At 32.9% G+C, this 14,917-nt stretch overlaps 3 protein-coding genes across 4 annotated transcripts; 1 reads left to right on the plus strand and 2 right to left on the minus strand.

Moving 5' to 3' along the window:
* The first annotated feature begins 304 nt into the window (after positions 1-304).
* LOC106419028 (bidirectional sugar transporter SWEET16) lies at positions 305-4,532 on the plus strand. Its single transcript, XM_013859777.3, has 6 exons — positions 305-583; positions 708-744; positions 852-1,062; positions 1,398-1,562; positions 1,870-1,989; positions 2,081-4,532. Exons 1-6 carry the CDS (start codon positions 550-552, stop codon positions 2,207-2,209), a joined length of 696 nt encoding a protein of 231 aa, XP_013715231.1. The 5' UTR covers positions 305-549; the 3' UTR covers positions 2,210-4,532.
* On the minus strand, positions 4,333-5,670 carry LOC106390812 (phylloplanin). The gene is made up of 2 exons (XM_013831349.3): positions 5,218-5,670; positions 4,333-4,839 (listed from the first exon to the last, which is right to left on the minus strand). The coding sequence occupies exons 1-2, from the start codon at positions 5,522-5,524 to the stop codon at positions 4,559-4,561; spliced, it is 588 nt and encodes a 195-aa protein (XP_013686803.1). The 5' UTR covers positions 5,525-5,670; the 3' UTR covers positions 4,333-4,558.
* Positions 5,671-7,805: 2,135 nt separating this feature from the next.
* Positions 7,806-11,527, minus strand: LOC106390820 (protein pleiotropic regulatory locus 1). 2 transcript variants are annotated; one of them, XM_013831360.3, is made up of 17 exons: positions 11,300-11,527; positions 11,180-11,204; positions 10,992-11,091; positions 10,831-10,915; positions 10,676-10,720; positions 10,397-10,481; positions 10,159-10,254; positions 9,852-9,915; positions 9,656-9,741; positions 9,468-9,569; positions 9,297-9,380; positions 9,120-9,180; positions 8,930-8,996; positions 8,772-8,849; positions 8,563-8,627; positions 8,374-8,451; positions 7,806-8,251 (listed from the first exon to the last, which is right to left on the minus strand). In XM_013831360.3, the coding sequence occupies exons 1-17, from the start codon at positions 11,413-11,415 to the stop codon at positions 8,079-8,081; spliced, it is 1,410 nt and encodes a 469-aa protein (XP_013686814.1). In that variant the 5' UTR covers positions 11,416-11,527; the 3' UTR covers positions 7,806-8,078. The 2 variants fall into 2 exon arrangements, with proteins under 2 accessions (XP_013686814.1, XP_013686809.1); XM_013831355.3 differs by having other exon boundaries at positions 10,831-10,918.
* Between the last annotated feature and the right edge of the window lie 3,390 nt (positions 11,528-14,917).

Below are 14,917 nucleotides of genomic sequence, written 5' to 3' on the forward strand. Positions count from 1 at the left end.
GATAAACCCTAAACCCTTGGGTAAACCCTAAACCCTTGGGTAAACCCTAAACCCTTGGATAAATCCTAAACTCTAAATAAAAAACACTAAAACCCTAAACCCTAAACGCTTGAATGTTTTAGTGTATAGTGATTTTGATTTAGAGTTTAGGATTTATCCTAGAATTTAGGATTTATCCTAGAGTTTAGGGTTTATCCAAGGGTTTAGGGTTTAGGATTAAGGGTTTAAGGATTAGAATTTAGGGTTTAGGGTTTAATGTTATGCTGATGACGTAAAATATTTTTTTTGTAATTATTACTATTTTTTTTTATCTTTTAATTTTAAAAACATAATTTGACAATATTTTGTTTCCTTTTTTAAAAAATATCGAATATAAAATAAAACAATCCTATTGGTTGGTGAACCTAGAAATTCACCATAGGGGGTGGACCTAAGAATAAGTCATATAAATATCCATTATGTAGATAGTAAACACAAAAGTTGCCTCTTCTAATCCTCTTTGACCACTATTTCTTTCTCTGTCTTCCTCAAAAACTAATCCCCAGAGATATGGCAGAACTAAGTTTTTATGTCGGAGTCATAGGTAACCTTATCATCTTCTTTGCACGTGATTTAAATTATATCAAAGAATCATACTATACATTCATAACCTTATATGTATATCTAAATTGTTATAGCTGAGTAAATTTTATATATGATCGATGCAGGAAATGTAATATCGGTGCTTGTCTTCCTCTCTCCTGTGTGAGTTACCTTGATTTTCAGATGATTTTGTTTGATCTAATAATAGATTATTTGAGCTATAAGAAATGGGTCATGAACTAATTGAATTACATATGAATTATTAATAGGGAGGCGTTTTGGAAGATAGTGAAACGGAGATCGACGGAGGAGTATGAGTGTTTGCCATACATTTGCACGTTGTTGGGTTCGTCGTTATGGACATATTATGGAATAGTGACACCTGGAGAATACTTGGTTTCGACGGTCAATGGATTTGGAGTTCTTGCTGAATCCATCTATGTTCTCATTTTCCTCTTCTTTGTCCCAAAACCTAGATTCGTAAGTTTTTAATTTTCATTCACATATTTAAATAATATAGTTTTGTTTGCATTGTAAATTTGTATTATGATGATGAGATCTTATGTGTTTTCTTTTGGTTATTGGTTGAACTCTGCATTTTTAATAATTGACAGATGTGTTTCAAAAAAAAAATGGACAGATAAGGGACTGCATTGGTCTGACTCAGATTCAGATCTGATTATATATATAGAAACATTTTACTGTGACATTTGATCAAAAAGTTGATATGTCATATAAACTATAATATATATTGTCCACTTGTACGCATTTATAACTAATTGATTTCTCTCATCTTTTCAATTATGTTTTTGCAGTTAAAAACAATTACTTTGGTTCTAGCTCTGAACATTCTTTTCCCAGTTATAGCAATTGTGGGAACAAGAACTGCGTTTGGAGATGCAAAAACGCGTTCTAACTCAATGGGTTTCATTTGTGCTACTCTCAACATTATCATGTATGGTTCTCCTCTTTCCGCTATTGTAAGTCTCTCTATATTCTTTTCATCAAACTATATATTAATTAATTATACACGTTTGCTACAAACAAATGATAATAGCATAAGACACCAATATGTTTCAAAGAAAAAAACATAAGTCACCAATAACTTTATTTTTTGTTCTTTCATGTTTAAAATTTTGTGACAATTTTATACAAATATTATGTCCCCATTAGACAATAAACTACCAAATCAACCACCACAAAGAAACAACAAATCATTAGATGGCCCTTTTGATATACACGTAGTGTCGTTCTAATCCATATCACTTAAATTATTGATCTGATCAGAAAACAGTTGTGACAACGAAGAGCGTGAAGTACATGCCGTTTTGGCTATCGTTTTTCCTCTTCTTAAACGGCGCGATTTGGGGTGTCTACGCTTTACTCGTACACGATGTTTTTCTACTAGTAAGTATCATTGTTTTGATACAGCTTTTTATAGGAAACATAAAAAAATAGTTATTTGGTAGTAAACTGATTTATATTTTGGTGTGTATAGGTGCCAAATGGAATGGGCTTCTTCCTTGGGACAATGCAACTCCTAATTTATGCGTTTTACAGAAATGCCAAACCAAACGTAAAAGATGAAGAGGAAGCCCTCGCTCCAAGCCAACCTCTCCTTTCTTAAACATAATTTGTATGAATGAATAAAAAATCTATGTATTTTTTTTCTTTTGGCGAGTGATCATTGATAGTATCTAATTTGTTTTTACATATCCGAGCGTGAGTACATGTGTGACATTGAAGGATTTGATTATAAATATGTTTTTTGGAAGATTATAACGAATCTAGAGAAACTGTTATGATTTGTTGTTAAAATTGTCCAAAATATCACTAATCAATCAAAAATTTGAAAGATTGTGTTAAAATAACAAATCTCATTTGATTTAATGATGAACTAGATTTTGACCCGCGCTTCGAAAGCGTGAGTTTTTTTATTATAAAGAAAGTTTGATATGAATTAGTATTTTTTGATTGTACGTTATTAGTTTATTTGAAATTTTGTATGTATATATTCTTTTGTAACTCTCTCTTAGGTATGAAAATTTTATCCGGATCCAAAAAAAATCAACTGAAACCGAGTAAAAGATATAGGCCTGGTTCGGTTCCGGATACATGGCAAATTACCTATTGGGTATGTTTTTGGACATGTGATCTCGGTTTGGGTCTGGATCTTACCGGAGACCCGATCGGGTACCCAAAATATGCGAAATATTTTGTTTAGATTAGGTATTTTTGGGTATTTCGGATATGTTGCTGGTGTTACAGATATTCTTTTAACTTTCAAGTTTGGGTTTTCGGTTATAGTTTTGGATAAATTTTCAAAATTTTAAAATATATTTCAGGTATTTGGATAACTTTTTGGTTCATCGGATATGATTTCAGGTAAAATTAGTTTTTTGACTATTTGAATATTTTCGGGTATTTGTTTGAATTTTTGGGTGTTTGTTCGGGTTTGAGTGTTTTCGGGTTTGGATGTTTTCGGGTTTTTGGGTACTTCGGGTTTTTTTGGACTGATTCGGACCCAATACATTCCTGAAAATTATAGGTATTTTAGAGATATTTAAATTATGGGTCTGAACCAATCTGGACTGAAAAAACTAACCCAAACCCAAGCCAAATTTTTTTAAAATATCTAGTTAACTCCAAATCTTTAGGATTCAAAGGACCCAAAATCAAAAAGAACCGCCATGTACCTAACCCAATGATCCAAATACTCAAGGCTACTCTCTTTCAATATATTTGTGTGTATTTTATAAGAGTTAATGCATTTGTTCACTTGATAAAACTTAAGATTTGTTTGGCATATTTTTAGCTAACTAAATAGTATAAATTTGTAGGGTTTTAATATTTTTAAAAAATTTATCTTAAATAATAATTTTTTATTATAAATATTTTCATTAAAAAAAATTTCGTAATACATATAATTTTTTAACAGATGATTTGTTTTTTTTTTTGTCAAAATTGATTTTGTAAATAGTTGGATATATGTTTGACAATTTTGAATTACATTAAAAATGTTAATTTTTTCAGTGTTCAAAAGTTTATATTTTGTTGATAAGTACTTGCCGTATATTAATAGTCAGGTTAAAGGTCGTCGTGAATATTGAAAGATAAGTTATATCAAGGATTAAAATGTTTATATTGAAATCAATATATGGTTCGCAATCTTTTTTAAGAAAATGAATTTATCAAGGTATTAAATTTAGCAAGAGATATTAATATGATTATGTGGAGGATGCTTTAATTGCAGTTATTGTATCCTGTATTAATATGGCTATTAATAAAAATGTTAGATAGTTAGAGAAAATAAAGGTAGGATCAAAAAATATTAATGAGTAGGTGCAACAAACTTTTTGTAAGTAGATTTTTAGGATGATTTTATTTTAATAGTATAGATTAAAATATATAAAGGAAGACCAAAAAAAGTTAGTCTAATAAAAGAGTCCAACAACCTTGTATAAGTAGATTTTTCAGAATGTTTCTCTTTTAATAGTATAGATTTACATAAGTTTTCTAAGATCAGTGTTATTACTTGATTTTTAATTACAAATGTCCCTTAAATCTAATGATATTGAACTAGTGATTTTTAAACATTAAATTCAAGTTCATCGTTATTAGAAATGTTTGAGACATTGGGTTTTTAATGATTTCAAAGTGCTTTTCTAGATCTTTTAGGGTTTTTTTAAAGACCAAGAAAGAAAATATCTAATACACGTACATGTATTTTGTATACAGAGAGACACATTATTAAAGACGGAAAGTAATTTCTTACATTTTATAACAGCATTATACATATCAAACATTGGAGACATAAACGACAACAGGTACACGACTTTGAAGCTTAAGACACAAACCCTAGACCTTATTCATGCATATGGTTAACCCATACACAAGCAAACATAAACTGGTCACGACACAAAATGGAACAACACGTACATTCACCGAACTTATAATTAAGTGTAGTCTGGACTCACTAAGCAAGGGTAAAGCCAGTGGGGCGGAGGTTGGCGACGCGGAGGAGACCAGAGACGGTTTCTCCGACCATGGCCAATGATGATGAGAGGAGTTGGCCCGTAGGAAGTGCGGCGTTGCAGGTGGAGAGAGGGGTTGTGACGGCGACCTGACAATCGGAGAGGAGTGTAGAAAGCACAAGCTGGATTGGGTTTACAAGCATCGAGAATAATCCGGCGGCGTTTGTAGTCGACGTTGAAACGACGTTGTTTTGTCCTCCGCACTGGAGCTGAACGCCGGCATCTGTTCAATTTTAAAACTTATGATTGTTATGAACTGTAAAATTAATGAAATTACATTTGTCAAACGTGAATAAGTGGTGGATTGATAGATTCGTACACGAATGAATATGTAACATATACAAATACTTCTAGGAATCAATCGAAATATATATTTCATATCGCATTTTCACAATACAGTTGAACTTACAAACGTGTTTAATTATACCATATTTATTTTACATAAAATCTATAACATATCGCTTTCTTATAACATATCGCTTTAACAAAACCAGCCTCGCCAATTTGTGTTGGTTTAGAGAACCGATACAAATTTTGTTGGCCTGGTTATTAATTTCAAATGATTGATTCATAGGTAAAAGGATAAGTTTGGAAAGCTTACTAACGAAAGCAGGAGCGGAGACATTGCCATTGGCAGAGCAACGAAGTACGCCTTGAATATTGATGAGACCTAAAATGCCTCCAAGGACACCACCACCACCACCACCACCAAGAAGCCCCCCAAGGCCACCATTACCAAGAAGGCCCCCTAGGCCACCACCACCAAGAAGGCCCCCTAGGCCACCACCACCACCACCACCAAGAAGGCCACCCAGACCACCAAGCTGAGCCTTAGCCATTGGAGACACCATCACGAGACACACGAAGATCAGTGAGAAGGTTATTCGTTTGTTCTTAAGCATTGTCATGTTCTTGGGAACAATTGTATATGAAATTACAGAGTAGCTAGACAGTAAATAAATGCTTTTCTTTTGTGTTGCTTTTGGTTTTGGATGTGATAAAGTGTCTTACCATGCAGCTTTATTTATAGAACGAGTTTTGCAGATCTCGCCCCTCTTGTATACGTTGCTCTTATACATTTAAAGTCGGTGATGATGTCACTGATGTTTTTATTATTATATAATTTCATCATATATTTAAGTGAATTACGTCCATAGGTTTCATAAACCAGAATCCTAAAATTTAATTACAAGTTATGTACAAGCAATCAATTATTACTATCTTTTCTTATACATCCTATTAGTTTATCCAAGATGAGGGGGTTTAAGTAAAAAAACTGATGTGATAATAGTACTATACTAAATCATCGCCTGAGTTTAATCATATGCTACTCTAGGCAAGTTATAATATTCGGAATATCAAACTGCACCGGTCTTGCATTCAACCATGCATGCGTGAGATATATATTAGTTTCAAAATTCGATCCTTCTTGTATATTAATATATATAAGTAATCGGACGATAGGTATAACATGGTATGATCAATTATGATTATGAACTATACATCCCTATTTACTAATCAGCATAGAGATACAAACTAGCATCATAAAGAATTGATCAATATCGAAAAACAACTTGTTGCTTCCACAATATATTTCGCAAAATAAATCTGGTGTTCAAACTGTTGCACACGTACCAAAATTATACATATCACAATCCCTAAGAAAAATATTTAATGGAATGAAGTTTCCTACTGTATGACAACAAAAGTTTATTTATGTGAGACTAGTGATTCGTCTGACTTGAGTTGATGAAGTTTCTTCACTACTGAAAACATTTAATGGAATGAAGTTTCTTCACTAGTAAATAGATCAACACAATGATAACAAAAAGAATGTTTCCTATTGTATGACAACAAAAAGTTAAAAAAAAAAAAACTTAATTGAGTGAAAAACAAAGAAACTAAAAGAAAACTCATTCTCATGCAAAAAAAAAAAAAAAAAAAATTTAACATGTCAATTTTTTATTCCTTTTAATAATTTAGTCAAGATATCGGAACCCACAAGGTAAAGAGACAGATCAAGAACGAAAGACAGAATATTGGAATACAGTTTTGTCTTTAAGTGTATCCTAAAGTGTTGGGTCAAGAAAGATATGGTGAGTTCAGCTTTGTCAAAGTTCAAAATCTAACCGTTTGGATCATTGAGTGGTCTTAACTCCTAAACTCCAAATCATAGGAGGGCTCTCCTATAGACTTGGCTCTTTTTTTCCTGCTTAAATATTCTTATATATAAAAACAAATCAAACTTACACAAGTAGACTCTTGATATAATGAGATAAGGGAAAATCCACCACCCATCACTTGTGTTATATTAGATTGGTCCACTGAACCTATTATTAATCTTCGACTTTACGTTGGATCGCCGTTTTATAGCCATAACAAAAGAGTTATCTCTTAAGAGGTAAATGTAAATGTGTGTTAATAATGAATTCAACGTAACTCCAGGGGACCAGGATAGATAGATCCATCCAAGGGATTAGTCGTATATCAAGTTGCTTGCCCTCTTGGTCACGGTAACTGTTTCGTACAATCGTTTGTTATGGACACCACAAAACCGTAAGAAAGTCATTCTGGAGTATACTGATGGTAACCAAGAAACTCAAGTAGATAGTAACAATGAGACAAGAGTCTTGGAAACATGAGGTTTTCATCACCATAGTACTGCAAGTATATTTTTGAACTTGTTGTCACTGCTGGTTAAGTGACAACAAGTTCTGTCTCGGGAAATACCGAGAAACCGAAAGAGAGAAAGTCAACAGCCCAAAACAAAGACATCAACAACATGTCAACAACAACCGCAGCATAATCAACAAAGACTTAATCAACAATTGATTAAGTGCATTATGCATGGCTAGGATATTTCAGAGCGTTTTCTTCACATTCTTACGCTCGTCATAGCCTCTCCCTTGTAACTTTAGTTAATCAAATATTCATCTTATATTCTTTCTCTCGTGACATCATGCTCTTGTATGTATATACGATTTGGTATTTGGGGTTAAATTACCAAACCAATTCGATAATGAAAGAATTGATTTAAACTTACCTTGCTGAAAATTTATGAAACATAAACAGTTAGAATCTTGTTTCATAAACCTCAGAAGATTAAAGTTCTCTTTTATCTTCCACCAACTTATAAATTAAAGAATTAGTATTTAGTGCCCATAAACCAAAAAAAAAAAATCCTCATGATGATTTTAGACTCATCTATGACCATTAATTTCATATGATGCCCATAATAATTCATAAACATGGGGGTATGTTTATCATATTTATTGGAGAAAATCTTCATACTGAGATGCCCTTGTCCACAATAATGGCTTCAACACTCTTGCAAAACTACAATTAACATGAATTTATCTTGGGGAGAAACTGGTAAAAGAATCTTATATTTGTAAGATTAGTGATTCCTCTGACTTGAGTTTGAGACGATAACTAGAGAGGTGTGCGAGAGAGAGAGAGACCTCAGAAGCGTCTGATCTCTTTGGGAGGTCTGAAGTTAAGAGGATGGGTTTCAGGAGTTGCGTTCTCGTCTTCCTTCCACATCTTTATGGTCTTGTCTGCCTCACACGTTACCAGCCTTGAACCCGTCTGATCGTAACACGCTGCATATATACCAGCTTCACTCTCCAGCGAGCCTAACAACGTGAAATGATAAAACGACTCAGATTTACTACTTGTTCACATTCGAGAGCTTCCTTAGCTCCTTAGAAACTAATCAACAAGAACAAAAATTTAAAGAAACAGTATGAGGTCATACCAGGCTGTACAATGGTTTCTGCTTGTTGGAAACTGTGACCACTCTTCCAATCCCAGAACCACAAGCTTCCATTATCACCTTCGATGATACAATAACGTAAACATTTTAAGAAACATACATCCAGTGTAGTACGTATAAGTGTGGCATCCAGATACTATCAAATAAAAAAGTTTGGAAATGAGTTAATACCTCCAGTGACCATTACACCATCCTCATTCACAGCCACTGCGTTGATTGTGGCTCTTTGCTGAGAACTGCTCCATGGAGTATGACAACACCAAAACACATCAGCAAAAAAAGATCTACAATTTCTTTGACTACATCAGAAAACTAACTGACTAAAAAAACGCAATGAAACTAGATACAAGAGCTAATTAACAGGGATTCCAGATACTTACAGCATGTTGTGGCGAAACTCTCCCTTAGGAAGGCTAAACTTCTTGATGTTATCAGCCGATGCAGAAACAAAAGCATTCCTGAAAAAAATCAAGGGGAACAAATTAAATCAGAGTGCATAATCTTGCACAGCCAAAGGTTGAAAGAGAAGGACAATTACTCTTTCGGATGAAGCGCCATTGCTCGGACAGCTTTCTTATGATTCGTTAGAGTTGCCATTGTTCTACCTGATTATAATAACCAAACAATATATATTTGTTAGTCAACTCTGCACACAACTGAAAAGCAAAAAAATCAGAAGATGGTTAAACGTTAAGTGTTTCAAAAAAAAGGTTAAACGTTAAGTGTACCATATCGAAGGTCCCAAAATTTAATGGTCGAATCATGAGAACCGGTAACAACTTGTGGGTCCTGCAACATTACACACACCATCAGCTCTCATATCCCAAGTTCAAATGATTTCGAAAGTAAAACAGATGGACCATATAGCATAAAACAGAAGTGCTCGCTTATGAAAAGTGGCTTACGGTTGGACGGGTGAAAACGGAACAAACGTCTTTGTCGTGTCCCGAGAGTGCAAACGTCTGCACCTTCGTACGGATATCCCACACCTATATGCAGAAACAGGATTTTAAACAACAATCTCAGCGAAACTCAGAAATTGAAAACAGGATACATCTTTTCACTAAATTTCATACCCTGCAGACAGAGTCTCGCCCTCCGGTTAGTACAACGTCCAGAGTTGGCTGAAGAGCTAAGCAATAGACTCCACTCAAGTGACCATGATAAGATCGGATTACCTATCCAAGCACATGAGAAGTTAAGATCAGGAAGACATAATATAATTCATCTACAGATGAAATGAAGTCCATCATCGAGTTTAAACCTTATTCTGCTCAAGGTCCCAGCATTTGACTTGCTTGTCATCACCAGCAGAGAAAATATAGCTATGTTGGTTGCTTACAGCGAGGCCTGTGAAACAATGATTAAGCAAATATTAGAAAGTCGAAGCATGGAACTTTGCTTTGCAAGAATTATTGATGAACTAACAAATGGATGGGATTAAGATTGAAAAGGCTAACCTCGTACTTGCCCAATATGTCCAGTAAGTGTGTGCTTCAGAACTCCACTCGCTACATCCCATACCTAGAGAACATGAGCCATATAAAAATCTCAACAAGAGTAATAAAACCAGGATTGCTACAAGTGGTAAAGTTGCACTCGATGAAAGTACCCACATGATGAAAGTATGGTAAATGCATGAGATATGGGTAAACGATGCATTAAGAGCTAGGTAACAGAATCTAGCAAAATTCATATTATAAAAGGAGGTTAAAAGAAGAAGAAAAAAGGCATTGAAGTTTTCAACATGTAGAGCTCATCGGTTACCTTAATGGTACGATCAGCAGAACCAGTGCAAAACCAATCATTACTTGAGTCAAATGCAACAGATCTAACCCAGCCCAAGTGCCCCCCCTGGATCACCTGTAAAAAGAAACAAAAGATACATCACTTCATATGAACATTAAGTACTCTCTAGAAGCCAACACATGGGCTAAGAGCTAAATGCTTAGCTTATATGCTATTTTAATGAGATGCAGGAATGCTACTGTACCACAAATCTTACCCTGTAATACTTCCATGGTGCATGCCACTCTGGACGGGGCCATCGACTAGGTATTCTCTCCATTAAAGCAGAAGTCGACAGGTTTCTGCAACACATAGAGCGGCAAAGATGGACATATAATGAGAAACTAGCTAGAAGTAGTTAAATCGAAAAATATAGCCAAATTTAAGTTCCATGACTATGAACAAGCTAATAAAACTCTTAATGTACCACCTAACATGTAGTGTCATTACAGAGAGCTTATATAAATAAGAAGAAGAAAAGGAAAGGACAGAGAACCTTTCAGATGAGGATCCAAATGCAGGAAGAACAGTGTTGTCGTTCCTGTAATTCGATCCATTATCAGCATCATCACGATATAAGTAGAGCAAAAAGATTCTTGACAATGTAGTAAATTTTTTTATCCATTAGTAAAATTCCAAAAGTAAACTCACAAGGTTCTTGGCGGTAAAGTAGGACCAAAAACAGCTAAAGCTTTTTCTTTTACGCCCTTTTGAACTTCCTTGGCTCCTTCTTGACCTGCTAGAATTCATCAAGCAATAAAAGTTAGAAACTTTAGAACAATAAACAACTAGAAAGGTGGAAACTTTCTCACCTGGAAGGGCATTGGATGGAGCTATCTGCTCATTATTATATTCAGCTCTACGTATAGGCTTCTTACTCACTGGCTCTACACCTCCAAACGCAACTTGAATCTATACAAGAAACCTCAATGTTATGTTCAGCCCTATGTCTTAGGCTAGAAAACAAGAAGACAACATACAAAGAGAGATCTTTTTTTACCTTATGAGAGAGACGAACTTTTTTGCTGCAAGACAAAGAGGAATCGTCAATACGTTAAACAAATTCAGAAAGATTTCGAGAAACAAGGAGATCGCAATCGAAACTAGCAAAGGGTTTAACCTTTCTGGATCAGGCGGAGCGAGTTGATCATGAGCGGGGGAGAAAAGATCAAGAGCTCGCTTTACTGATTTGAGACTCAGATTTTGCAGTGACTGTGGTTCGATCTCCGTCGTCATCGTCGATTCGTCGTTTACTCCAATCGATTAGAGGTTTTACACGAAAGAAGAGAGAAACTATCTGCGGAAGATCGAATCGGATCCTTATTTATACGTTAACCCAGCTCTCGGATCCACCCACCCGTGAAGCGTTCGGGGGCGGTTTAATATTTTAATCCTTTTTCCATTATTTTTTAAAAAAATGAAAAGGGTAAAGTAGTAATTAACTATTAACATATAAGTAGAGGTTATTGATTGTTGGATTTGAAAATCTGAACTAAATCTACTGTTATTGGTTATGTGATTTTCAAATTTGTATTAAAATCATGTGATATTGGTTTAATGATTCATAAATTCTATATCAAATTAAGTGTTATTCAATCGTACAGATTTACTAATATATTTGATTTTATAATTGATTTGAATCGATTTGTTTGGATTTTTTTAGTTAAAAATATAAAAATTCAAATCTAAAGAAAAATACTATATGGATTTTTAAAGAGTATTTTACACTGCAAGATAGTTTCCAAGTTTTTATTACAAATTAAGTCAGTTTCTGCTACTAGGACAGTTTCTGTTAACTTGGGGGTTGATGGGATGTGACTTGTTTCATTTTTTTTTGTGTCTAGTTTCTTTTCTCACAACTAGTTAGGCTTTCTAGTTAGACCAAACCATATTTTGTTTATTTCTTCTTAATCTCTGTTACACTCCAACAGTTGCACAATGAAGCTTGAGTAACAATGGCCAAATCTCACAAAAAATTTCAAAATCTAAAGTTAGAAACCAGTTTAGAAGTGATAAATAAACAATTTTGAAGTATAATATACACGATATTGAAAAAGAATGAAAAATACATGAAATAAATTAATGGCGGCCGCAATGTTTGATGCAGGAAACCCTAAAAAAATCTGGGGAATACGAAGATATATTTACGAAAATGCCACTCAATAAATGTACACCATGTAATATATGTACATGTGTACATGATAACATGTGTACAAAGATAAAATGTGTATACTGTATATTACTAAGGTAATGTGTACATTGTATATTACAAAGACAACTTGCGTACATGTGTACATTAGATACGAATAAAACACAAAATCATGTGTGTTATTGTCATGTACACCATTTTTAGTTTGACTTGAGCTATTTATTATGTATTTTGGTATTGTTTTAGTAAGGAACCACCAATCCACCTATATGTGTACAACTTCTTCATATATATTGGATCATTTTCGATGTACACGTGTACTCGTCAACAAATGTACACATCAAAATAACTAAGCATCTGCGATTTTATGAACTCACGATAATATTAACACAATGTACATGTGATTTTTTTTCCTTCTTCTACACGCATTGGATTACAACGTTTTAAATGGTATGTAAGGAAGAAAAATTGAATGCTCTTTTGTACATGTGGATATATAAATCGATGTACAGCCAATTCGCGCAGCACTTTTGTACATGTGGATATGTAAACCGTTGTACAGACAGTTGGCACACACCCTTTTGTACATGTCGATATGTAAAGCGATGTACACATATATAACATTAAAACATTGTTCATATGGAAATTTAAACAAAATGAGAATATATGATTCTACGATACATTGCCTTAGTAATATACAACGTACACCTGTAAACATTGTACACATATAGGTTATGTCATATGTCCGTAATATACACTAATTAATTTGTAAGAAATTTTAATTAGTGAAAACTCTATCATAAGTAAATACTATATACTATGTGTTCATAATTTTATTATTGTTGTTTAGTCTTTCTCAAAAAAAAAATATACATAATGAGTTGGACGTCACTGTAATGATCAAAATTTTAAAGTCTTCATAAGTATAACACGCATAACACATATAATATAAATAATTAAATAAGTGTAAATAAGAGTTAGAATATAATTTTAGAATATATCTTCCAAAATACATGGCTTAATTTTTTAATATGTATATATTAGCTTATTTTAAATTACTAATTTAAAATTTTTATAATAAAATAAGATTGTATTTGATTGCAGTTTACATGATTTTCATCTTCATCGGAATATGAATATGTAGTTATAAGACTAAAAAAAATCATATATATCCCTATTTTTTCAAATTATCTGAATTTATTGATATATTTGATTAGAATCCTAATTTTATTAACTAATATATTTTATTTAATATAAAATAAAATAAACATAAAATATCTTGAGAATGTTTAGTGGGATTTTCTATATATTTCAGAATGTCTTGAAATTAATCTAATATTATTGATTAATTATATACAAAACTGAACTATACTTAGTCATTAGTATTTCCAAGTATTATAATAGATACTTTTCAAACTTAAATATTAGATTTATATTACAATTCATGTACGGTAGTCCATTTAAAAAACAAAAAAAATTATATGGTATTTTCTCTCTATAGTTTTTATTTTTTTCATAATTATGAGATACATGTATTAAGTTGATTAATATAGTGAAATAAATTTTAATGTTATTTCTCCGTTATTAACCATTCAAAATTTCTCTAACGATTTTTAATCAACAAATTTTATTTATCAAAATTATTATAAATTCAAATATATATACAAACGATATTTACCATAAGTGTATTTAAACGATATTACCCCGCGATATCGCGGGAAGTCATCTAGTATAACTATTATTTTTAATCAAAAACGCTAATTCATCAGTTAATTAAAAATTTATATCGGCTATAGAAGCTGGTGGGATATGTAGAGAAGTAACTTTTTTTGGACCGTTTCTTGTAACTTCTCTCTTCACTCCAATATCTGTTACTAAAAAAATGAACTAGGTGGAGATGTGTCATTGGTTGGACCGATTGAAACCTTTCTCTTCACTGCGATATCTGCTATGAAAAATAATGAGATAGGGGGAGATGTGACATTTAATTTTGTTACAGTTTACTTAAAATGATTATAAAAAATCACTGTTATAGTAAAGAACTAGATTTTGATCTGTGCTTTGAAAGCACAGGGTCAAAGCGCAGGGTTTTTTTTGGATTGTAAACAAAGTTTGTGAAATAATATTTTGGAACTGGTGTAGATTATTATGTTACAAAGACTGGCACTTGTTTAAGATTATATAATTTATGAATTAGTTTATATAAGTTTTTGTATGTACACTCTTGTATAACTCTTTATTAGACAATGACATTTTACCTGATCCGAAAAGTCAAAACAAACCAAAATTGACTCGGAAATATAGCTGTGGTTTGGGTCCGGGTCTAGAGCAAAATACATATTTGATTTTTTCTTCGACCTGCGGTCTCTGTTGGATTCCGGGCCCTACCGGAGACCTAATAGGGTATCCAAAGTAGCTGAAATATTTTGTGTATATTTGTTATATTTGGGTATTTCATATGTATTCGGTATTTCGAATGTGTTTTCAGTATCATGAATAATTACAAAAAAAAAACAGAATACTTTTTTAAGTTTTGGATCCAGATTTTCGATTATAGTTTTGAGTTTAAGATATGTATTCAGTATTTCA

This window comes from Brassica napus, chromosome A1 (assembly GCF_020379485.1).
Source record: "Brassica napus cultivar Da-Ae chromosome A1, Da-Ae, whole genome shotgun sequence".
NCBI lineage: Eukaryota > Viridiplantae > Streptophyta > Magnoliopsida > Brassicales > Brassicaceae > Brassica > Brassica napus.